This window comes from Erithacus rubecula (assembly GCF_903797595.1).
Source record: "Erithacus rubecula genome assembly, chromosome: 4".
In the NCBI taxonomy this organism is placed as follows: domain Eukaryota; kingdom Metazoa; phylum Chordata; class Aves; order Passeriformes; family Muscicapidae; genus Erithacus; species Erithacus rubecula.
In genome coordinates, this window is record NC_136686.1 from 47,270,234 (window position 1) to 47,294,740 (window position 24,507).

The 24,507-nt window shown below is 39.3% G+C and overlaps 1 protein-coding gene across 3 annotated transcripts in view; it reads right to left on the minus strand.

Moving 5' to 3' along the window:
- Positions 1–24,507, minus strand: part of TSPAN12 (tetraspanin 12) — a 39,445-nt gene that overhangs the window by 14,607 nt on the left and 331 nt on the right. For all 3 annotated transcript variants that reach the window (XM_079303072.1, XM_079303071.1, XM_079303073.1), the window contains exons 2-4: positions 24,166–24,302; positions 12,831–12,913; positions 12,067–12,202 (exon numbers count right to left, since the gene is read on the minus strand). In XM_079303072.1, coding sequence (XP_079159198.1) covers positions 12,067–12,202; positions 12,831–12,913; positions 24,166–24,231 — 285 coding nt within the window. In that variant the 5' untranslated portion in view covers positions 24,232–24,302. The remainder of the gene's footprint in view (positions 1–12,066; positions 12,203–12,830; positions 12,914–24,165; positions 24,303–24,507) is intronic.

Genomic DNA, 24,507 nt, shown 5'->3' on the forward strand with positions numbered 1-24,507 from the left:
CACAAATGTTAGGCTTTAACAGTCTTCTACATAACACCTTTTCCATTTATCTGATCTAGAACTCAGTAATTCACAGCTACCTTAGCAGCTACTGGTCTTGCCTTAATCTCCACTTGCTCACCAAATCTAACTCGCTGAATTTATTTTAGGCATCTAGATGTGCACAGAGATGTATAACAGTGCATGTAAAAGTACTCATGTTAATTTTCAGGAGAAACCTGTACCCATACCCTCCCACTGCAAAGGTCTATCCAACAAAGATGGTACTGAAAGCAGGATTCCTGTTTTACTAGTCTTCATCGTGTTACGTGGCATCTTTACAGTCACTACAGCTGAACAACACACTGCATTTCCTTACAAATCAACACATAAGCACACACAGAGCTCCTGTATAGGTCTTCAATAACCAAAATGTTCATCCTCCCAAGGTCTATAGGAGAGAAAACATGAGTCACACCTTCCAAAAACAATGGTACTTTCTCTAAAAATTAAATTAATGAGCTTTTATGAAATGTATCTACTATCACTGTAGTGTCTAATAGCTAGGCAGAGAGTTCTTAAAAAGCAAACACAGAAATCTACTTTTCTAAGTATTCACTTCAAAAGCAGAAAAGAATGTCACATGCTTTAGTGCCACATACTCTCTTAATAATTCTAATAAAAAATGTTTAAGGGCATTATGACTAATACTGACATTTTTGAGAGGGAGAACAACTAAAGGTTTCAATGAAAAGTGCATTTCACTTCTCAGTTGTCAGAAGAAATTTCAGTGTGTTTATGCTCTAACTGAATAACAAGCCTGGGACTGTCTGCCATCTTACACAAAAATCACTGTGGTGAAAGCGATACATCTGGAGGTGTACATATGGCATTCTCTGCAAAACTCCTAATTTGCAGTTCTTTGCAACATTTAATTTGTTCATCAAGCTTAACATTTGAAACTTCCTCATATTTCTCAGTGTCTAAGTTAAGAACGTTTGTGGTAGTAAAAGGAGACAGAAGAGCCAAACCCAAGGTTTTCTCCTATTACTGAATAGAGCCCAAGATAGAAAACAATTTAGCCAGATTCACTCATAAACCACTTCTGGCTCTGCCAGGGACCCAGCGCTCCTGACTAGCTACGTCTAGACACATCAGGGCACTGCAGAATCAAGCCTTCTGTCCTGAGAAAGCCCATCTCTATCCATAACATAACAGAGAAAACAATGAGTTTACACACATGAAAGGCCATGCTCTGAATTGAGCGACTGCAGGCACCCTGAACTCGCACACAAGTTGTTGCTTCTCTCCACTACTGAAGGGGAGTATTAGACCTATCTCTATATAATGGTTTGCAAAACAAATACTTCTTATATAAGTTTTTTTTTTGAGGGAAAAATATCCTCTAAGCATTATTTAAATGTATTACCTCTAATTTCCATCTTCCAAATATAGACATTATTACTGGCTTCAATGCTTATTCCTTGTCCCCAGTTACATTCCCACAAGAGTCTGAAAGCTAAATGCATCTTCCTGCATTTCCATGCTTCTGGTTCTTGCCAGAAACAGGGATTTGGTTTTGAAGCAGGCTTAACATTTCTTCCTGTGGTCTGAGTGGCTACATGTCATAAAGATGAGTAACTCACTGAGGAGCACTGTTCTATATCACACTCAAAACCACACCAGGAGGTCCCTGGTAGTGCCTTCTACAGAACATCTCCCTCAGAGTATTCTTGGCCATTGCTGAGATATTTTCTACTGTCTCTTCATTTCTTTCCTTGGTAGAGAGAAGGTAAGAATGAAAAGGGGCATAAGGGAGTGAACAGTTTTGCAAAGATATTTACTAGCTATGATAAAATAAAAGCAGAGTTATGATTGTTTTAAGAACTGGAGACCCTTTACAAGGCAAATCCTACAGACATTTCCCTTTTGTAGACAATTGCTAATGACTGTCATTCTCTCCTTAGACTATGTGTGAAGTAATCAGAAAATTGGAGTGGTGCCTTGATCCTGTTACAAACCCATCAGTTTCACTGAAGAATTTCCTCCAGCAAAACTGTGAAAAACCTAAAATGTTGCTTCCTTGAGAGAAGCTGAATGACTGAAATGCTGGCAGAAAGCACTCTTTAGAGAGTAATAAATCAAAGCAAAAATACTTGCCAACTTAAATAAAGCATTAGCCATTTACTGCTCCATACATCATGCTTGTGGCTAAGATACTCAACTTCAGCATCCCTTCACTGTAAAATGGATGTTGTCACTTTGCAGGAGCTGGTCTCCTGCAACCTCTTTGTTAAGCCTGCTCTACCACGGGTCACAGGCTGGAAGGGAAGGAGGGGTAAAGGAGGGAAGCAGCAGCTCTGTAAAGCAGTAGTTTTCCAACAGGAAAATTTCATATAATACCTGGAACATTGCACAAACACTTGGATTTGCAGCACTGAGAGACTGCAGAGGCTTAAACAACTCTTGTTTTTCCTGCACATCAGTCCTGAAAGAGGTGAAAGACCTGGGGACTCAGGAGAATGACGTTCATCCTTCCTATCTTATACAAGAGACAAAATATTCAAGAAGTGGGAATAGAAACAAAGTCATTACCATGAAAACTAGTTTCAGAGATGTAAAGAGGCATGAAGGGCCTAGGAAAGGTAGTAAAGATATTCCGTATGTCATCACAAGACCCTGTTCTGCTAGAATACTCTTCCTGTGGTACAGCCACAAAAGTGACCACAGCCAATGTTCAAGTCCTGAAACCTCCAATGCAGAAACCACATGCAGCAAAAGCATGGAATCCCATCACTGAAATACTAGCTACTAGTGCAGAGATGCTACCAGCTTATACTCACCTACTGCAACTTGTAACAGCCTCCACAGAGCTCTTGCTCTGGGAAAGTCAAACAACCCCAAGTTCACATCTACAGGGAATTCATATATAAGACAGAAATGACAGGGGGATAGTGAATGCAAATCACATTATGATGAATTTCAGCCACAGAAGAGAAGTAACCATCAAGTAAATAATGACAAAAACCAAACCAAAAGATAACCAACACTTACCAAACCAAAAAACTAGTTAGCGCCGAACAGGTTTTGTCCTAATTCGAATCATTATCTGCTATCAGATAAAGGTTATCAGAGCCTGATAAAACACTAAAAAATGTGCATGGTATTTTCAGATAGGCATTAAATATTGAACCTATTTTTGTAAAGATCTATAGAGGCTGTGTAAATAAAATCAAAAATTTTAGTCTGAATAAAATTTCTGCACACCACAGTGGCATCCCACAAGAGAGTACAAGCTCCATACATGTCACTGCATGCCAGTGCTCCATACACAGAGCATATATGCTACAGCATATGCTCAAAATGTCTTTGTATGTCTCCATCTAAGGCTAAAAACTAAGTCACAAAATTAGTTTATCTTAAGTAAATTGTAACAGGCTTTTTTGATATTACATCTATTCTACCAAACTAAGCTAATGTCCACCACCACCAAATATATTCCAGAAACATATTTCTTTCTTGATCAAAAATAGCAAATGCAAGCACAAAAGCACTACTACTGAATCTAGGGCATCTCATATTTGTTTAGAAGGTCTTTTTCCCAACTACTCCCATTCTGTTCAGAGATAAATAGCAAAGAGCACACACACGAAGTGTCTCCTAGCATCAAATCTCTCTCTCGTGGCTTTCCAACTGCAGAGTACAGGATTTTTTTGTTGCAATTGTGGGCAACTTAGGGAATTATGCAAAACACAAAGCATAATCTTTTGCAGATATGTATTAAAAAACTCTTATAGTTCTATAGGTAGTTCTAGAGATTTTGTGTTTTCTATTGTGTGAATGCACATGATACCTGCAATTAATAAACTAATGTGATTTGTCTATGCTTTTCAGGCAAGAGGTGAAAGGAACTGGTGAAAAATAACCTATTTCTGTTACTAACATGGCAACAAGACGATGGAGAACACTAAGAAAACACAGTGCAAGAGAGAGAGAGATTTCAAATTCCTCTCAGAGGTTTTTTTCACTGCAGAAATACTGAATTCTAATTACATTTAGCAAAGGAAAACTGGAGTTAAAACTCTAGTGCCCTACAGTAGTTTCCATCAGTGCAACAGCAATGTCAACAGCCAGTGCCTTACTTCAGCCACCCACATGATCCCACCAGCAGAGGTACACAACCTGCACAACTCTCCTCTGAATCCTTTGTAAACATTCTGTCAGAAACAAAGCTAAGGCCAGGAATTCTGTAAGAAATTTAGTGACTTGGGGTATTTAGTGACCAAGTCACTATGGCACTCTGCTGCCAAGCAACTCAAGTAGGTAAGAGCTGCTGTACCATAAAGCTGATTGTACTTATGTATATTCTGGAAGTGATGGTTTCTTCCCATGTTTTTTCACTCTGCCACTGATGGCTTCAGGAATTTGCTGCCAATGACTTATGAAATGCTTCATCAGCATTCATCAGATACCATAACCAGTAAAACTGTGCTGTTAGCCTATGCACACAAGGAGAATCAAGGACCTGAACACACCCCCAGTCATGCTCCTTTGAGGCTGCTCATACCAGTGATTGTTTTGTTTGCCATTTGCAAGTATGATTTGGAAGCAAGAGCCATGAATGTGAACAGAGACAGGGTTCTGTGTCAGCCCAAATTTCATCTGAACTATAAGGGCACAAGAATGGTTTAGTTTCTTCTTTTCTCACTCAGACCTTTTAGATTTTACATTGCATCATGCTCTCCTGTTCTGACAGCTCCTTAGTTAACTACTAACCAGAGACTTCACCATCTACTTAATTAATCCCCAGAGAACAAATATATCCCATCACACAACACAGTCAAAATACTGACTCCTTAAGCCCACTTCCAGACAGTGAGAAAGCAACAAGAGTGCATTCTGTGTATGAAAGCAAATAGCACTGGCAGGCAGGAGCCAACTAAGGGAGCCAGAAGTTGCAATACAGTGAAGAAAAGAGAAAGCATGGGGAACTTTTGGAAAACCTCTTTTACAAGACTGCAGAAATCCTTCATTTTCTGATTAAATGCACCTTTCCTTAAAGATCTGTGTACTTATTAAGGAACCATCATTCACATTATCTACATTTTATTTAAAAACATCATTTTTTTTTTTTCAAGCTTAACCACTCTCCTCCCAAACACTTTTCTTTCAGAAGATACAAGACCCTTTTTTTCCACCTCATACTCAAGAAAACATCCAGTCCTTATGCCAGAGCAAATGAAGAGCAGCTGATCAACAAGTCTATTCTCTTCAGCTTGCTGTCTCACACTGCTTTCTTGAACAACATGTTCCATGTGGCATTAGAATTGAAGAAAGCTCTGGAAAGGACAGAGGCTGAAGGAAATTCCAAGAGGGCAGCTGCAGAATGAACCTTACTGTAACCTCTAAAAGAGCAGAGTATACAGTATGTAAAGCAAATGCCAGCAGATTTTAGGAGTTATGCATAGCATTTCCCAATGGCTAACAGCCTGAGAGCATCAGCCTTGATCTTCTGAGATGCAAGCTATCCAAACATCTCTGCCCTTGGGAAACCTCAGATGACCATCACCACTGATCACCAACAGGAACCAGAAATGGTTTTTTTGTTGCAATTGTGGGCAAATGTGTAAAATGTAACAAGTCCTTCCTCCTTTGATAACTTAGAATCTACGGGTTTCCACTATTTTTGTCAGTTTACAAGCTAACAAGGTTACTTGAATGATTAATCCAGCTATCTTTCTTAAAAAGGAGCAAAAAATCATTAAACAGAGTTAGACAAGCTGCATGGAAAACTAACATCCTGTTTATCCACCTCAGCAGTACAAATTTTTCCCCTGCCTCCCTCCCCTTCACCCTCAGCTCTGCCCTGTAGGAATTAACAGTTCATTAGTTATTTTGATTTTAAATTTGGTTTATTTGCTTGACGACACAGAAATTTGTGAGAGATGCAGCCAAAAGTCAGCAGGGCAATGAGCTGAAACCACCATCTACTTGCAACATAAGCTATGGAATGTCATCCAGTTCTTCAAAATAAATACAATTCACATAAAAATGATCAAGTATCTCTACAATCTTAGATTTGGTTTCCCAGATCACAAAATTTTATCAAAATGTCTTAAAGTCTATGATCTTTACAAAGTCCACCTCTCTTCTGTAAAACTCCATAAGTAATTTTTGAATTAATTTTTAAGGCAATAAACATTTTAGTTTTTAAAGCTATGTATCCAAGTTCTTTTTACTATGACATTTGTTTATTTAAAAAACAAAAATATTTATGGTTAGATTTTTGTTCACAATCTTGACTCTTCTGTGTGATATTCTTCACCTGTTGTAAATTTTTACTTGAATAGTTACCTTTGCTTATATATGTAAACTGGTATTACTTTGGAAATAAGCAAATGCACACTTAAAAAAATTATAAGGATTTATCTGCTAAGGGTTCAATCACCTCAAGTCAGTGAACTTTCTGCAAGAAAGGTTATTACAAGGTGATGGTAAAGTACTAGACAGGACATAGGTGAAGGACATTGGAGCACAATTTTCTAATGGCTTGCCATATTCCCTTTCCCCTTTTACTTCCCCTATTTCATAAGATTTATATCAAAACCTGAAGTTTCCTATTCTGCATGGATTTTTCAAAACACAGCTTCCTTCATTTGTCTACCTGCTCTTTATTTTCTACCAAGGAAATTACACACCATAAAAATGTTTCCTTGGTCAACCCTAATGGCACCAAGTAGTGCTACACTGCCTCTGCAACACTGCTGAGCATTCAAGGCAGCTGCTCAGTGCCTGGATGAAAGCAGCAGATCACCACCATGATCACAGCAAACATTTGGATTTAAGTCAAGTACTTGCAAGAAGACCTGGACACTCCCAGCAGTTCAATTCCTGTCATGCTTGCCCATGCTGTTCAAATACACAGCTGCTCTTGCTTGCCATGTATCCCACAGGCAGCTCCTTCATCGCTGCACAGCTCCCAATATCCCACACAGACAAGCAACTCAGGTCTCCTCTGTAGGTTCCCTCTCCCACTTCAGGAAATTACGCACTGTTTCAAAGCACTTGCCTTTGAAAAAGTCTTTTAAGGACACACAACAAGGACTTTTTTATATCAGGGAAGACAAGGTCAACAAAATACAGCATGCTGACACAGGCAGCAAGAGAGGTTGGCATTGAACCCCAGGACAATGTACTCCACAGAGATGGGAGCCCTACAGAGTGCACACTTACCTGCAAAGCCTGGCTTAGCTCTTTGGTAACACTGTGGCATCACCAAAATCCATCCCAAAATCAAACAACCTGTCTGAACCTTAAAAACCATGATCTAAACAGGAAAGATACACGCTCTCCATTTCAAGGCAAAGTGATGTATAGTAATTAGTACAGGCATCATATCCATCAGTTTAACTTTGAGTTCTAAGTTAGAAATATAAACAGAACAAAAATAATCTATTTTCTTGAGAAAGTTGCTCGTATTTCAAACTACTGGAGTATAATAAAAGTAGGTGAATTTGAAGTGTACTTTCTCTTACTAGTGGAACATCAGAATGCAAGCTGTATGTCCAGCCCCTTAGTTCCTCACTGGCTATCTGAAACTGGCTAGAGGTTTAGCAGAGTACTGTCTTCTCATCAAATCTGAACTACAGTATTATAAACACATTTAAACCAGTCTTTCAAACAAGGTAGGCCAACCAGCCTTGTGAATCTCTGTCTTCCTCCCACTCATACTACATTTTAAAATGAGCTGTTGATAAAAGTCATAAAATACAATGTCTGAATACTAAACTGCATGGGTTTACACTAAGTGTGTTTATTAGTTGTTTTTTCCCTTTAATGCTTGGCATCTAAATAATTTAGGAGTACTTCTAGTTGGTAAATAACAATTCCAGTGCCAAATGTTAGTACCAGGTATTGGAGCAGCTGTACCTGTGCTGAGTCCACATGGATAAGAATGAATATCCTCTATTACTAGAGAGCAAATAACCTATACTGTGTACTACTGCAGAAACTGCCACAAAAAGGGAAAAAAAAAAAAAGGCAGAAAAATTTTTTATCACTGAAGTCTTCCATCTCTAGTCATAAATACTACAGAATAGTTGATTCTGCAGTACTGACATGCAGCTAACATTTCCCACAGAGTTAAGAATGCCTTCTAGGAAGAAAACACTAGCAGTTATTGGTATCTTGCAACATAGCAGATGTCCAAATTTATTCACCCCTATCATCTCTGCATCCACGTGGACTGAAATAGGTGTATATGTATACAAGAATTTGCCACAAGTGGTAATACAGTCAACAGTATCTCAGCATTCTTTAGATGGATTTCACAGAAACCACTAGTTTAATGATGGTTTGCCTGGTTGTCTTTCAACTCAATACAGAGCTTAGTCTACCAGGGTCCAATTTATAACCAGGTTCCACCATAACTAAATTAATAAGCTGTTTAAGCACACACTAACAGGGTCTAACAATGTTTAGCTTTGAGGAATATTTATTACCCTGTCAACTATATGATAAAAATCAGTAACAGGATTTGCCCCGCTGAGTATCAAATATTTCTAACAACTTTTCCCTTTGTGAAAACATATACAGAGACAAATTTGAATCCTGTGCTGTTTGAATGCTGCAGTTACAGAAAAGTCATGGCTAAAAATTCAAGAACTTACAATGAAAATTTCAGCCAGGAAGTATTTTCCAATAGGATTTTCATGAAACTCTTCTTGTCAAGCAACAGAGCTTACTTTCACTATTTTAATAAAACAAGAACTCAAAAAAACCCCAAAAAAACCAAACCAAAACCCCAAAACCAAATAAAACAAAAAAAAACCCAACAACAACAGAAAACAAACAAACAAAAAATATACATATAAAAAAGAAAAAAAGAAACAACAACAAAAAACCCTCACATAATCTTAGGGTTACTATTCTTAAAGAATGTATGCACTTTGTTAGGGTCTGGTTTTTCAGATAGGCAATATGCACAACAAACTTTGAAAACAATCTAAAACAGAGCCTCAGTAGAAGAGAGGCAAAGTATTTTTTTTTTAAATCCAGAACCAATCTTGTTTAAAGAATGGTACCAACCACCATAAAACCAGGACTCTACTTTCCCCTGCTTGCACTTCCAAGTCAGTGACTTGTATGAGCTCAGATCTTCCACTTCAGGCTGGCATCACAGCTACTTCTACATGAGAATGCTGGTCAATCACACACACAAAAAACAAACAAAAGAAAACCCATATAGAAACTCAAGGTACAGATGGACTCTTTAGACCAATTTCCCTTCAGGACGGACTTCTGAAGTAATTAAAATTAAATGATCATAGCTTTAAAATGCTGGTTCTACAAAAAGTCCAGAGCATCTACCTAAGAAGACTGAGGTTTTACATTTTCCTACCATTAAGCTGACCAAACATGATTTTGATGTATACTTATGCCCCCATGTGAAGACAGAAAGGTTTCAAGCATTTAACTGCAAGAAAAATTTCAAAAACAAATGAAAATGATTATGTATTCAAGTGCACTAAAACCAAACACTATATCTATTTTATTGTCTTTACACTTTATTACATTTTCCAAAAATTCATTTCAATTAACATCAGCACTAGCAATGAGCATGCTGCCAGGAACATCAAGACTTGTATCCAAATATCTGTTCATGCCATCATTATGGCTTTCATATATTTCAAAAAGAATACTAAAAGCACAATTGAAGAGGCTGTTAATGTTTTACATGAAGGTTCTTTTCTTTTAGTTCATCTGGTTGAACAAAAGCTCATTTTGTTGATCCATCAGTTTTCTCATTAGCCTGATGAATGAAGCATTGACTTATGTCTGCATACTTCTGTATGGTATAACATAACTGCATTCATTTAACAATCAATCAAAGACAATGACATACTTAGGAAGATATAATTTAGTTTTGCTTATCAGTTTATTTAGCAAGAACAAATCTCAAGCTCCTGAAAATGAAATATTGCAACATGATAGAAATGTCTTGTTTTGATTTAGTGTAACTTGACTGCCTAAACACACTTCAAATGATTTATTTCCAGATGGTAGTAAAGCCAATAAATTATTTCTTCTTTTCACTTGCAGTGTAAATAAATGGAAGGCCAAAACAAGTTTTAACTTCATTATTTCTGGCAATAGTGAGGTGGGTTTTTTCACAGCTTATACAACAAATAACTTTTTCTTTCCCCAGATACTATGTGGCATTGATCTACATCATATAGTTGTTTTTACCTTTTAACTAATTTAATTAGTATTAAAAACTACCACCATTCTAAAATAAAAACACATTTTGAGAGTAATCTTATACCCTTACAAAAATCCCTAACATTTAGCAAGTTTATCATATTTTAATACTTTCACTATTACATGAAACAAAAATATGTACCAAGCCCTTTTAAGGTATATAAAAAAGATTGCTAGAGAAATAATTATATGATATATAATTATATTACTCTTACACACGTCCACAACTAGCTAATTGTCTTAGAACTTGTTTCCATTTATTTTAACATTGCAATGTTAAGATCTAGAAATAAAAACACATTACTTTTCTGTTACCCTAACATGTTCAGATTTAAATGACAGTTTTCCTCAACAATATAGTTTTGGAAGAATAATCTTCCCATTGCATACAGGCTGAAAAAAATAGCCAAAAAGAGAAACAGCACTGCCCTCTTGCAATTGAGGAACACTTCCATTGCAGACATTCAGCTGGAAATATCAAATAAACCTTTCTCCAACTCTCTCAAATGAAAAAAAAAGAAATTTTAATACAAAATCCCAGTACAGTTTTGCAATTGTTTATTCTGCAGTTAGAATATTTCTAATAGAGAAAAGCAGAGGTTCCATAAACCTCAGCTAATTTCTTACAGTGTTTTACAGTCATTTTGTGCAAAATCTTTGAGGTTTATGTGCCACATACTTAAGCCTGCACAGATCCACAAGTAAAATTCGACTGAATGCACTCTGAGAATCCAACATGCACTACACACTACACTACAAAAACAGCAGGAGCCCAACTCTATTGTATGGGACCCTGGATATTCTCAAGAGCTGAAGGGTTCTATCTGTCCACTTTCTCCTACTGTAATTACAGAATCAAGTCTGATACACCTCTTTCATATACATTGCTCCCACTCTCTTGGACTTACAGACTTCCAAGTGCTTGGAATCCTGCTTATCCTCATGTTAAAAAACCAACGCTGCAAAGAGCTACAGATACACTTTTAAGAAGCATACAGATACATGGCACACTTGGATTTCAGTACTGCCAACAGCCTAAAAACTGTTAACTCTAAACCTTTAAAATTTGTGTGGATGTGATGGGCTTTTGTTGGAGTGGCATTATTTTTGTTTGTTTGCATTTTGGTTTTGGTTGACTCTTTCTTTAATTGTCCTCAAATTCACTGACTTCCAGAGGAAGAACATGCTCTTTGGCTCCCTTAACAGTCAAAGCCACATCACAGTTAAACTATACACAAAGCCTTGTGCAGGAGAGACTACTACACTTCAGGTGTTGTCAGCTTAGTCATATACTCTCCAAATGAAGGGAAAAAATGGGTACTTGGAATTTATTTTTAAATTTGTTCAAAATCAAAATTCCACATCCATGTGGAAGAAGACAAAGCTTCTGAACATACTCAAAAATAACTTTCCTCAGCTACAAGTGCTGTTACTTTACACACACAGTCAACAATGGAATAAAGCAAAGTCTAGGTTAGGTAGCTATTCCACAGCTAGGAATCAAAACAGTCACATCCAGGTTTATTTCAGAGTACTCAGACTCACGTCCTTGTAATTATCAGTACTAAAGAGTTTGAGTTATTTTTCCCTTCAGCAACTCCTCTACAAATGAAGTGAATTTTTGCAATTGAGACACTGCTTGTCTTTCAGTCACAGCATAATGCAGTCTAGGCAATAAATTATTTCCTACCGTGTGCTTTGCAATTACAATTCCTCACTGATACAGTAACTCAACAGGGCAATAAAAAATAATCAGTATTTATCTAGTGCCTGTGGATTAAAACCTTTCTAACACTCCTGAAACAAAACAGAAGTTATGAAACATACCCAGACAAGGAGCAACAGATTTCTTTTCACCGTTCCACAGTATCCCAGCATTCCAACTATGATGAGGAAACAGCAGACTGCAATCATAACCGGGTGGACTACAGGAAAGTAAGTCAAAATGACAGCTTCCTCCACCCTAAAAAGCAATCAGAACAATAATCAAAAGAGCACAATCACAAAAAAAAAAAAATATATATATAGCCATTAAGAAGAAAACAGTTGATTAGCAGATGCATTCTTTCCAGCACCTTACACTTTTCACAAAAATCTTTTCAACATGGTTCTAAAGGCAAACACTGCATTCAGGTTCCAAAAATCGCATTGTCCAAAACTTCTCTGGAGTGAAGGTCATCTTCCTGCCCTACACTTGCACAGTATGCAGCACAATGGGGCCCTGTTTTATCACCAGGGCTCATAAGCACTGCTGTAATAAAATTATTAGAATTTCTAAATCTCTGGACTGAAGTAAGTATTCAAAACTAAACAGCTATAAAATATGATTGATTACATGTTGTCAACAGGCAAAAAATTCATCCCTGTCAGAAGAGAAAGGCACAGGACTGAAACCCTATCTTTCCTCATGGAATTTCAACCTATACCCAAAACCATGGCAAAAAAATGCACCTTCCAAAAAAAACAATGATGATTTTAACTGAAATATTCTCAATGCTACAAATCTTAATTAAGAAGAATACCACACAGAATGAACAACACCTTCCCCAATCAGTAACCCACACAGATTAAAAGTTTAATTAAAGCTTTACCTTGTTTCTGCAGTTAAAGTGAGAACATTATTCAGGTAGTCTCTCAGCCAAGCAGAAACACCTAATATGCTGATGGACATCAACTAAAAAGAAAACATTAAGTTACTTATGTGTTTAATGCAAATTGCAAGATTATGCATAATATAAGTAGAGGATCAGACATCACTAACATCTTTTGTGCATTCATTTATTTGAACAACACACTGTCCCCAAAGCTGTACTTCTATATGCTCAGAATTGCTGCCTAAGTACTAGGGTGCCAGTGGCAATAATCATCTTTTCCACCTAGTGATGCTACTGCTGGCTCCTATCCCACCCCTGCACAAGATACCATAGAAACAACAGGGAGGGCTTACACTGCTAAAATCAGTAACTCTTCAGGGCTCACAAGTGATACACTCAGACTGCATGAAACCATGAAGCTATGCTCAGGTACACAGCTAGTGAAGAAAAATCTGATACAACAGTCCTGATACACTGACACTCAAGAGAGGAGATTTATCTTTATTGGGTTAAATTTAGTGGAATCTGATTCTCTTGTTCATTCAGACAGAGTCACACCATGAACACCGTATCTCAGTTTCCTGAACCATAAAATGAAAATAAAACTAACTGCATTTCAATTCTAAACCCTATAAAGCAATTGGATACCTAACATATCAGGCACTTCAGAGGCATAAAGTCACTACGCTTTCACCAGGACAGCTCCCACAGGAAGTAAATCCCCAAGCCTGTGCCCACCTAGAATTGCCACCACCTCAGTAGATATGGATTTCTGTCACCTGATGATTGTACACTTCAGCACAACTGGAACTTACCAGGAGAAGCTCTGACCTCTGATTTTCTTGAGAAGCCAAACCCAAATAGCACATTCAGAATCTGCCATGCTGCGACAGCAGCAGCTCTGCTGCAGTAGCAGATACTGCTAGAGGATGAGGCACTCCTCATTCAGTTTCACAGGGGCACCTAGGCCTGAACCACAGAAGACACAGCACCTCAGAAGCACCAATGTCTGGCTGAGGGAGGGAGTCCAAAGAATGCTGACTCTCCTGAATGCTAGTTCTCATGAACTCCACAGGGGTATGGCAGGACACATCAGCATTATACTTAGTTTCTTAAATCAGTAAGAAGTTCTAAACTCCCCTGTTGTCCTCAACATCTAGCTTTCCACATGCCCTCATATTGCCCTGAAGTTGTTTTGAAGACCAAGTTAAGTGGTTCAAACCTAATAGGGAAAGTCACTCTATGTCCTCACTGGCTCCTTAGCCTGCAGCAAGCCCACAGCAGACTACTTCTGCCTTTAAAATTTCACAGAAGTCACAGTAGCTATCCCAAAGCTTCTTCCTGGTGCATAAAGTACAGGTTCTGCCCTGCTTCCGAGTGCTGCGAGCAGGAGCTGGGTGCCTGGCATGCTGCAAGCATACTCCTGGAAGCCAGTGCATGCTGCACATCTACTGTACTCACTCATGCTCTTTACACTCCGTGGGATCTGTTTTGGCTGGAAACAGTAAAGAACATTTCCTATTGTATGATTAGCAGGAAGCTGCAGGAACAAGGAAAATAAGATGACTGGAATCTCCTCCTAAATAAACTCCTCCCACCTATCTCTGAAGAAAGCATCACACAAGCATACCACACAAGCAGTCAAAAATACTAGGGAGGTAAAGCAGACTACAAGCATCCAGCCTATTTTTTTGCTGTCAAAGGGTAATAGGAAACATTTTTAACCCTTCACATCTCCCTGAAAGGCCTGTTGATACACAAAGAAAAGCATTAGCTCACACATCCATTTTGTATAGGGTAAAATATTTAAGATATAACCCAATTCGGTTACTTCATTTTACAACAGTGGTGTTCAGAAGTGAGAAGTCCATCAAAACACTGCTCAGTAACTGTTAGTAAGAACCATATGGTTCTGCTACAAAAACAGTAGCAGAAAAATGATAGCTTTCTAAATAATATTCTTCCTCACATACCAGACTGGTGGATCTACTCCTTGCTGTCCATTAGGCACTCTCAGGCTGCACCAATCTTCTTTCAGCTGTCAGTATGCAGCAACACATTGTACACAGCAGTGAGAGGTGGTGCATATTGAAGAAGGCAAAACAGCTCTTTCACCAGAGGTAAGATTTGGCAGCACACTGAAGCATGCAGATTACTCACAGACAACAGGGCAACCAGGTAAAAGGCAACAGGGCAACCAGGTAAAAGGCAGAGGGGACAGAAAGGACTTCCTGGAGACCAGAAGTACTGAGCAGAGTCCTGTCACTAAGGGAATCATTCAGTTCGCTAGAAGAAAAGGACCTGCATGCAAAGGCAAATCAGGAAGGACAAGAACTTTCATTTCTGTTCTGTCTGCCTAAATTGAGTCTTCTCTACCTAGATATGTATTTTTACCCACATAAAATCCATGGAAAATCTAGGCAGATGCATCACCAAGCTAAGGCCAACACATGGCTGTGACTTCTACAGAAATGTTTAATGATCACATCAGAGAACATGACACTCCCTCTTCACTTATGAACAGCAACTGGAAGAAAATGACTGCTTCCTTCAACCTAGGGAACAAAACTTTCACCAATAATGTAACTACATGAACACCCTATCAGCTCATAAGAACAAACTTTGTATGAAAGACCTCTTGCATCATTCAGAAAAGACTTTAGCCATTTAGATCCCCCCTGGCTATTCTCATTTAGTATGAATAACTAACAATTACTACTGTTTATTGCTCATGTAAATTACACACAAGAACCTTCCACCTATAAAGTCTGTGAAAGCCAGGCTACCACTCAACCACTCACCTTCTCTGTGCCTACCTAGCATGATCCCACCACCATTAACTGCTTCAGATGTTACTGATTTCTGCTACTCTGAAAATGCTCAAGAGCTACGTCAGCATGACTGAAAAAAAGTGCAAGCACATTGCCTCACCCAGCTGCTACACAGATGTTACAAGATTACCTGTGAAACTCTCATGCCAATCAAATTCCTAGTGAGGCACCTTTGGGCACCATATTTTCAAGAAAGTCCAAAGTGAGTTATTACTTTGAATGATCTGAAAGTCAGAGTGCTGCGACACACTTCATTCACAGGCATGAAAATCAGTCTCCAAGCTGGGGCAGCAGAAAGGCATGGGTCAGAAAGTGAAGGCAAATACTCAAGAGGCTCCTCTTGAAAAAAAGAGGCCTATGAAAGAGCAACTCAAAATAGCAATTCAACAGTAAGCTGATTACAAAAGGTGCATTCCACAGCACATAAGACATCAAGATGTTTGGCAGCTCATCAGTAACAGAAGGAAATGATGGGGAAAAAGTCACATCCCCTCTGATCAGCAGCAGTGAGCCTCAGGACAGCAATACCTTTACAGATGAAACATGCCTTTGCAACACCAGACTGTCCTGCATAATGACTGATGCTTATTTTAGCGACAAAAGATTATCAAGTACTAGTTCCCATCCATCAATCCTCTTGCTCACCTGCTCCATAGCCACAAGAACACAACACACGTCTGGCCTCCACAGCCTCCTGCTGACTCCATGTGCAAATGTGCTGCCCTGTAAAAGCATTAAACATCCTCCAGTGCCAGATGACATCAAGAAAGCTCCAGGTATCCACCACTTTACATCACCTACAGCACATACAGATCTTCAGCCAGCAGCACAGGAAGTCCAGCAGTACAAATGAAACCAGGCACCCAGGAGGGAGAAACAATTACAGCCTCCCCAAAAACCTTGGTGTGCATCCAAACCCACCAGCAAGTGCCACCAGGCACATCACTGCCAAGTGATTTTCAGGAAGTCATGGCCAGGAGCAAGGTGCTGATGACAGCCATTATTGGTTCATTTGAAGGATGGTAAAATGGTGGCTACAAAAAACTGGCAGTCCCCTCTTCAGCCATTGCTTTGTAATTAATATGTATGTAAAATACAGCTAAAATCTCTATCAAGCAATCAGATGAAAGAACACAAGTTTGACAAATAAAACTGCTAAGATAATTCTCATACTAGCAGGAACATAATTTCCCCAAAAAGTTTGCATTCAAGCTTCTCTGATGACAGCCAATCTGCTGTGCTGTAAATATAATATGATAGTGTGCAGTAAAACATGTTTATTTGTTGCAGCTGGCTGCACAAGTCACTATGGGTTTAATTCTGAACTGTCACAGTATGTTGTGTAGCCATCAACATGGCACTGAGGAGCTCATAATGATGCCTGCTGTAATACTCTATTTTAAATATATTTTCATACTGATTGAACATAGGTAATAAATTCTATTTTTATATATGAACAATATGCATGCAATAATATATCAAATTTCCAAATTAATTTCTAATGTAAAGTTTTTTAAGCTGCTAAGGTTTTCTCAGACAATATCCAACAACAGACTTTAGCTATTAGGAACAACCATTTCCAAGCTTAGTTTAAATTTTTGGAAATCTCTTATGTAAATTAGACTTCAAAATGAAAATATAAAAAAATCATCTGCAATTCATTAAGTATGTATTTTAAGCCATTTTTTTTAGAAAATTCTACTCCTAGTGTGTGAGGCCATATCTAAACAGGAAAATAAATCTGCATTTCCAATTAATAAATTAACATGGATTTCTGTCTTTAATGGAGGAAGTATAATTGATCTTGCTATATCCACACCTTGTTCACCCTCTCATAATTTTTTTTCATTGAAACATTCTAACACATTCATTTTACTTTTGCTCAAATTTGAGAAATGCCTTTTTTAACTATTAAATTGGAGGAAAGATTAAAAGTAACTTCCATACCAAAAATCACTCACGATCACTTTTATTCTAACAGATGGGGTAAACAACTTGAGGCCATGCTCTGATACCCATAATGAAACACTGACTAGCAGCACTACAGAGCAACCTGCTTTGCATGAAAAGGTTTCTGGCTACAAATTACTCCCAAGATAGAACGACATTCATCAGAATATGCTCTATAATTTCTATAATTGTAGTAAAAAAAAAAAGAAAAAAACCAAAACAAAAGAAAAAACACAAATAAACAAACAAACCCCAAAACACAAAATAAACCTTGTGAAAATCTTCCTGGTGAAATTGATTATGGTAATCTGAGCTATGACTTACCCTTACCAAGAGACATGGGGGATACATCATTACAAGGTCATGAGCATGCTGCAATGCCTCCACAGGATTTTCACTTTTAGGTTCAATATTCAGATCATTGAACAAACACAGATAACTCAGATCCATGGATAAACAGACAGCTACATTTTTTTGGGACAGAGGGACATAAAGGAGGTAGGGGGGGGCAAGAAGCCTTGTTTTACTGTATTACCTGGCAAAACCATTTAAATGTTTAGAGAAAGAAGAATTGCCTACAAAAAAGAGAAATTCTCTATTTCCAAAAAAAGCACCTTTTATTCTACAGATATTCCAACTTTTCGTTTTAGCTAAGCTTCCTACAAGGTTATGCCTTGGTCTCCTCCCACATCAGTAAACAGCTGAAGCACGCTCCTATTTGCACTTTGAATCCGGGTTTGCTTGCACAGCTGCAAGAGTAAGTTAGCAACCTGCTCCACATTTGGCACGGGCTGGAACTCGCACACTTTGCAGTAAGCAACTGCTGGAGCACTGACAGGCTGCTAAGGGGTCACCCTCCTGGGGAACACCAGCCAGTTTTCCAGCAGGTGGCTGTTCAAGGTGGCCAGAGGAAGCACAGCAGAAACAAAGAGCCCAAGCACACAAACAAGGCTGAGGTACAGTTCTACTGCGCGTTTGACCCACATCAGCCTCCAAGCTGTGTAGCACAAGAGAATATTAAAAGCAAAGAGTGATAAAGAAGTGCATGTATTTATTTCTTCAACCACCCTTTCTATGACTACACAGGCACTGCACTTCTTGTTAGGATATGACTTGTGCCACTTTTCCCTCAAAAGTAACCATCTCACTGTCAAGACATCTTTTGCTGTGGGGAGGAATAGGCATGTGCTGCTCATCACAGGTAAGCCAGAGCAATGCTCACAGCTCAAGTAACTCAATCCATATCACAATCTACACATCACCATCAAGACTATATGCCCTCACACATACACAAAATACTCTTAATTTTGTTTCTCTAAGAGTTTGCTTTTATTCATGGACAGTAGTCAATCTCAGAGATGCAGGCAAATTATTTTTAAACCCAGCATATATGTATACATATTCTTAAAAAGAGCATGGGTTTGCTATGATTCACAGGACTACACATTAGCTGTTAGTGTGTTTATACCTAACTTTCCTGCTCATGAATACCCATGAGCACACAAAGATGATGAAAATAAACCTACATTTTTTTTAAATCACATATTCCTATAAAAATACACAAAATTAAACTGTCACCTATACCTTGTGAAAAAGCTATAGTATACTTAAAAATTGTTATTATTCCTATGAGCTTTATCTAGAGCCTACCACAGACTCAAGGTGATACAGAATCTTCAGGGTACAGAAGTGTAGTGGGTACAGGGTACTGGAGATTCATGAATAATTGGATAGCTGCCTTCTACAAAAGGAAATGTGAATTTAAATAAAGAAAGAATATACAAGTACCTACATGCTGGATGGGCCCTTCCACTTTGCTCCAGATTGTGATGTACCAGTGTAAGCACATAGCTTTAAATTTTTCCTTCCCCCTGAGCCATGGGCTCCAATCTTGTCAGCACAGGTTTGTGATTCATCCTCCAGGTTGATGTAATGTGTTCCACAGAGTTAATTGTGGGCATTACTAAAAAAGTGTCTGTGGTTCACTTCTTTCTGAATACCAATTAAAAAGCATATTAATGCAATTTCTAACATTTGGGTGGGGTCTGGGCTTGTTTTTTTCCTTTCCATTAGCACATTAAGCCATTCTTTTTCAGGACAGTTTTACAGAAACTCATCCAGAAATTCACAGCTGATAGGCCACTCATGGTGAGCAATATCATCTACAAAGATACTTGAAATAAAAGGTTATATAGAGGTAGACACAAAGCTGACTTATGGCTGAACTCTACTTTGTTAGGACATAGTCTAATAATGTAAAGATGTTGTATAAATATTACAGTCTAAAGACACAAAAAATAAGAGTTATCTCAAATACCAGAATTAAAAATACTGCTAGTCCCTTAGAACTCCTCCTATAGCTTCCTCTGTTGAAAACGCTCCTTCAAAAAGACAGCATATTCCCACAGAAGCCACAGTTATTTTCTTTATACAAAGAATGCAAGGAAAATCAGGTTTTTATTGCACATGTCTTAACTGCAGTCTCTAAAATCGGAGTATATTAGCCTAAAATACAGTTTTTACAATGCTGCAGGTACCTGGCCAGGCAGTGCTCATTTCAATTGACATTATTTTCCACTTAAACTTAAAACATTGATCCAAACCTTTCATTCCAAATATCTACAAATCCCACCAACAAGAGTGGAATTCAAAACACAAGAGAAACAACCTCTATGCAGAATCTGTTTTCACAGAAGGCAGGATAGATTGATTTCTTTCTTGTGTCACAACAAACTTGAAAAATATAGAAAAAAAATTACCAGATTCAACAAATGCATTTGGAGAAAACAGGAAATAAAATATCACTGCTTCCAACCACACTTAGTTACTTCCTAGCACAACACTCATATTCACTTGCTCTGAGTTCTCAATTAGTACACACAGGCAAAAGTAGACGACTTATGTGTGCAAAGTACTCAAAGGAAAACTAATGGGAAACTTGCTCCACTTTCATTTTATGTGACTTTTTTTTAACTTTGTTCACAAACACAAGCACCAGATAGATGCAAACAATTTCCACTACCTGCCAGAAGTGTTTATTGGCTGCAGTCACACAAGTGAAATCAGATGGTACTGCTGAAGGAAATCTTAAACACTGCTCAACGGAAACGGCCAATCCCTAGGCAAAAAATACTCGAGAGGTGAAAGAAAAGTGGCAACATTGCTGTCTTGGCTCAACATCTACTGACACTATTAATCATCAGTTAAGAGATCCTTACCACCTGTGGCACAGTCAACTGCAACTTACAACCTTGATTTGTCTGCAGCACTACAGTGCAGTCATCCTCAATTACAAGCAACACAACAGCAGCTGCTCCTGCCTCACATGCTCACCAGGAAAAAAAAAAAAAAAAAAAAAAAAGTTAGTTTTCTCAAGACAGAAAGTTTATACAGACTTTTTCCATGCAATTTTTCTTCCACATTAGACTTTGCTTTTCTTAAAAAAGAAAATTAAGACAATTGATAAAATTATTGTGTTGCTTTTAGTTGCATTTACTATCACTATCTGTTCATCTATTTCAACCATGAATAACTTTTTTAAAAGAACATACATGGCTAAGCTGCAAAGGATGGTAGCCTGTACATCTCAAAACCACTGCTTTGCTTAATCCCCTACTACTGTAAGCAGTCAGGAGGCTGAATTTTCCCTGTATTCATCTGTGCACTTCCCTGTATTCCTGTTCTAGCACAACCCACGGGGATACCTGCACTCCAGTCTATGTCATTACTACAGGCTGACTACTTTTTGTGACTGAAGATCTGCCTAGTATAAATGCTTGCAAAGGTGGTTTGAGAAGGAAAACAACCACAGCAAAATACAGAACAATGGCAGCACTGCAAACTGTGGCAAAGAGGGATTCTGTGAGGACACGTCATACAGTGTTCAAAATCAATGAGGATACTCATGTTATGCCCAGGACTGCTACTGAGCTGGGACAGTGTCAGGAGCTTGCCAATCCAGTCAAGGCTGCAGTCTCATAAACTGCATAAAATATATTTGTAAAGCTATCAAAACTAAATTTCTCCAAGTCCCAACACACATACTATCTAGATATAACAAAGACCAGTACTGTCCCTAAGAACAGAAAAATAGGAAGCAGTAGGAACACATCTTCCCTCAAGAACCACTAAGATAGGCTGCTTAGCTAAGCACTAAGCCTTGACCACAAAACACCAAATCATGCATTTTTGGAGATCTTCTCTTTTATTAGGCTGTCCAGAATTTAATATACTGGAAATAGCAGCATTACAGAATACAGAATCAAGTTGGATCTCTCAGTCTTGCTAAATTAAGCTAAGAAGTATTGTCTATTTATACATATATGAGGCCTGCAGAAGAACAAAACCAAATTTTAACTTTAGAATTTAGTCTGAAGGATATTCCTTGTTCAGGACACTGTGAAAAAAACACTGCCAAAAAAAAAAATTAGAAGACTGAAGATGTCCTGGCATCCTTCCTTCATGCTTCACTTGACCATGGAAAAAGCTTCCAGAAGGTTATCATCAGGTCCATGACCAGTGTCAATCACTTAACCAACAACAGTTAGAGTACTGACAACAAATTTATTTCCATCTTGTAAGAAGAAAGGCTTTCTGCAAATTGCAGGTCCTGAATGACCAATCCACTCACTTCCACAAAACCAGTGTTTTTCTGGAGCAGTAAAGGCAGTAGATTTACTGGTTCATTATGAAACAGGATGAACCACTACAACAGAGACTTGGGCTGTCAGCTGATTGCTAGTGGATTATTTACAGCAAAGCAGACTTTAGGCCAAAAGTGACAGAAAGCATTATGAGCAACACTTCCTGCCTGCCTCCCTCTCATGCACACACAGGTACATCACAGCTCATCAGCTGAGCCCAGTAAAGAAAGTTTATTTTCAAATAGAGCACACAGCTGTACATTTACAAGCAACACAATGGAGAATCTACCAGGATAGCAGCAGACTGACTTCTCTCACTTCTCTGCTTCCATAGGCACCAGAAACAACCAAATAACGCAGACAGCAGTGTTCTGCAGCCACCATCTGCACTTCCAGTTTTTCAGCAGTACTCATGATCAGACTAGCCACTTGTGCGACCTTAAGGAGCTTCATATGCACTAGTTTATCCTCACCAAGCTGGCAATGACAAATGCTGAAGTCCCATCACACACACTGGGACAGCTGCACACAGGACACACTTTGAAGCTTACTTCAGATGTTCAGCTTGACAGTCAGACCTTACCAGATGGTGTCCACTGACTTTTGAACAGTTTTATTCAGGACTTCAAAGGCTTCATGCCCACAGGTTGAACAAAGCAATCCTTTTTGCACAAAAACTACCATTCTGTTCCAAATGCTGTTTAACAGTTTTCTCTCCCATTCATATTCTGATTTCCACATAGTTTTCAGTAATCATGGGACTTCATCTCAATTCCAAAGTTCCTGCCACAGCTGGGGACATGTTTCAGTAGAACAGGTTACTCAAAACTTGAACACTTCCAGGGATAAGGCAAAATTTCTCTGGGCAACCTGTTCCAGTGACTCACTGGTACCACAGGAAGAATGTCTTCCTTTATAATATGTAATGTGAATCTACCCTCTTTCAGTTTGAAGCCATTCCCCCTTGTCCTGAGCTCTACATGCTCTAGTCAATAGCCCTCCATCATCCTTGTAGGCTCCCTTCAGGTACTGGAAGACCACAAATAGGTCACCCCAAAACCTTCTCTTTTGCAGGCAGAAAAATCCCAATCCTCTCTGCCTTTCCTCACAGAGGAAGTGCTCCACCCCTCTAACCATCTTGGTGGCCCTCCCCATGCCAACAGGTCAAATGTCCTTCCTGTGCTGGGGATCCCAGAGCTGCATTCAGGTAGAAAAAAAATCAGATATAAACTAGGTTTGGTCCCAGCCCATGCATTATCCCTGTATCATTCAAGTCTATAGCACCTCAGGTGCCAGCCTTTATAAATAGGTGTGCAATGTCATCCCTTCTGTCATCTTATCCTCAGCGTACACACATCTCATCTATTCAGGTGAAAGAGATTTCATTTGTTGCAAATGAATGAGGACTCTGAAAAATACCCATCCTGCTGTTTCTTCAGAGCTCCAAAAGTTTAAGGAACAAGAGCTGATCACACCCACTGGTGCTGAGAGTGAGAAACCCTGCTGCTATAAATATAGCTTTGACTGAAATCCTCAAAACAAAAAAAGGGGACTTGCCTGCCACTTAGGATCCGTCCACTAAATGCACAAAAAAAGACTCTGGGCAGATTATTCAAGTACTTGTGAGAGCCTGGAGTTTACCTTGGGCCACACGACGCTCTGAAACTCATCCAGTCAAGAAGCCACCCGAGAACATTCCCCAAATTATGTATTACAGGTACACAAATTCCCACAAGTAAGCCTAATTGAATTTTGCTTCCCACTAGTTTCTCAAGGCATTCTTTCCCCCAGTGGAAAGCACTCCCTTGCGGGAGCTGCCTGGCCCGGGGCCGGGGCACAGGGCGGCACCTCCGGCGCGGCGCGGGCGGACAGCCCGGGGCCGGCACCTGCCCGCAACGCTGCACTCACCCAGAAGAGCAGGTTGAGGGCGTAGAGCAGGCAGCGCAGGCACTTCACCGAGTCCTCCCTGGCCATGGCGAGCCCCCGCGGGACACAGCCCCATTCTCTCACCACATCCTCCCTCCCGAGGCCGGGCCGCCGGCGCCCTGCAGGGGAACAGGGGCAGAGGGGTGGGCGAGCCCGCCTTGCACAGGGACCAGCGCGCAGGTGGAGGCGGCGGAGCCGCGCCGAGCCCGGACCGGCCGCGCCCCGCGGAGAGCCCGGCAGCCTCCCTTCCCCTCCCGCCCCGCCCGGAGACAGCGAGGGGCAAGCTGTTCCCGTGAAAATAATAAATCCGCGGGCAGGGAGAAG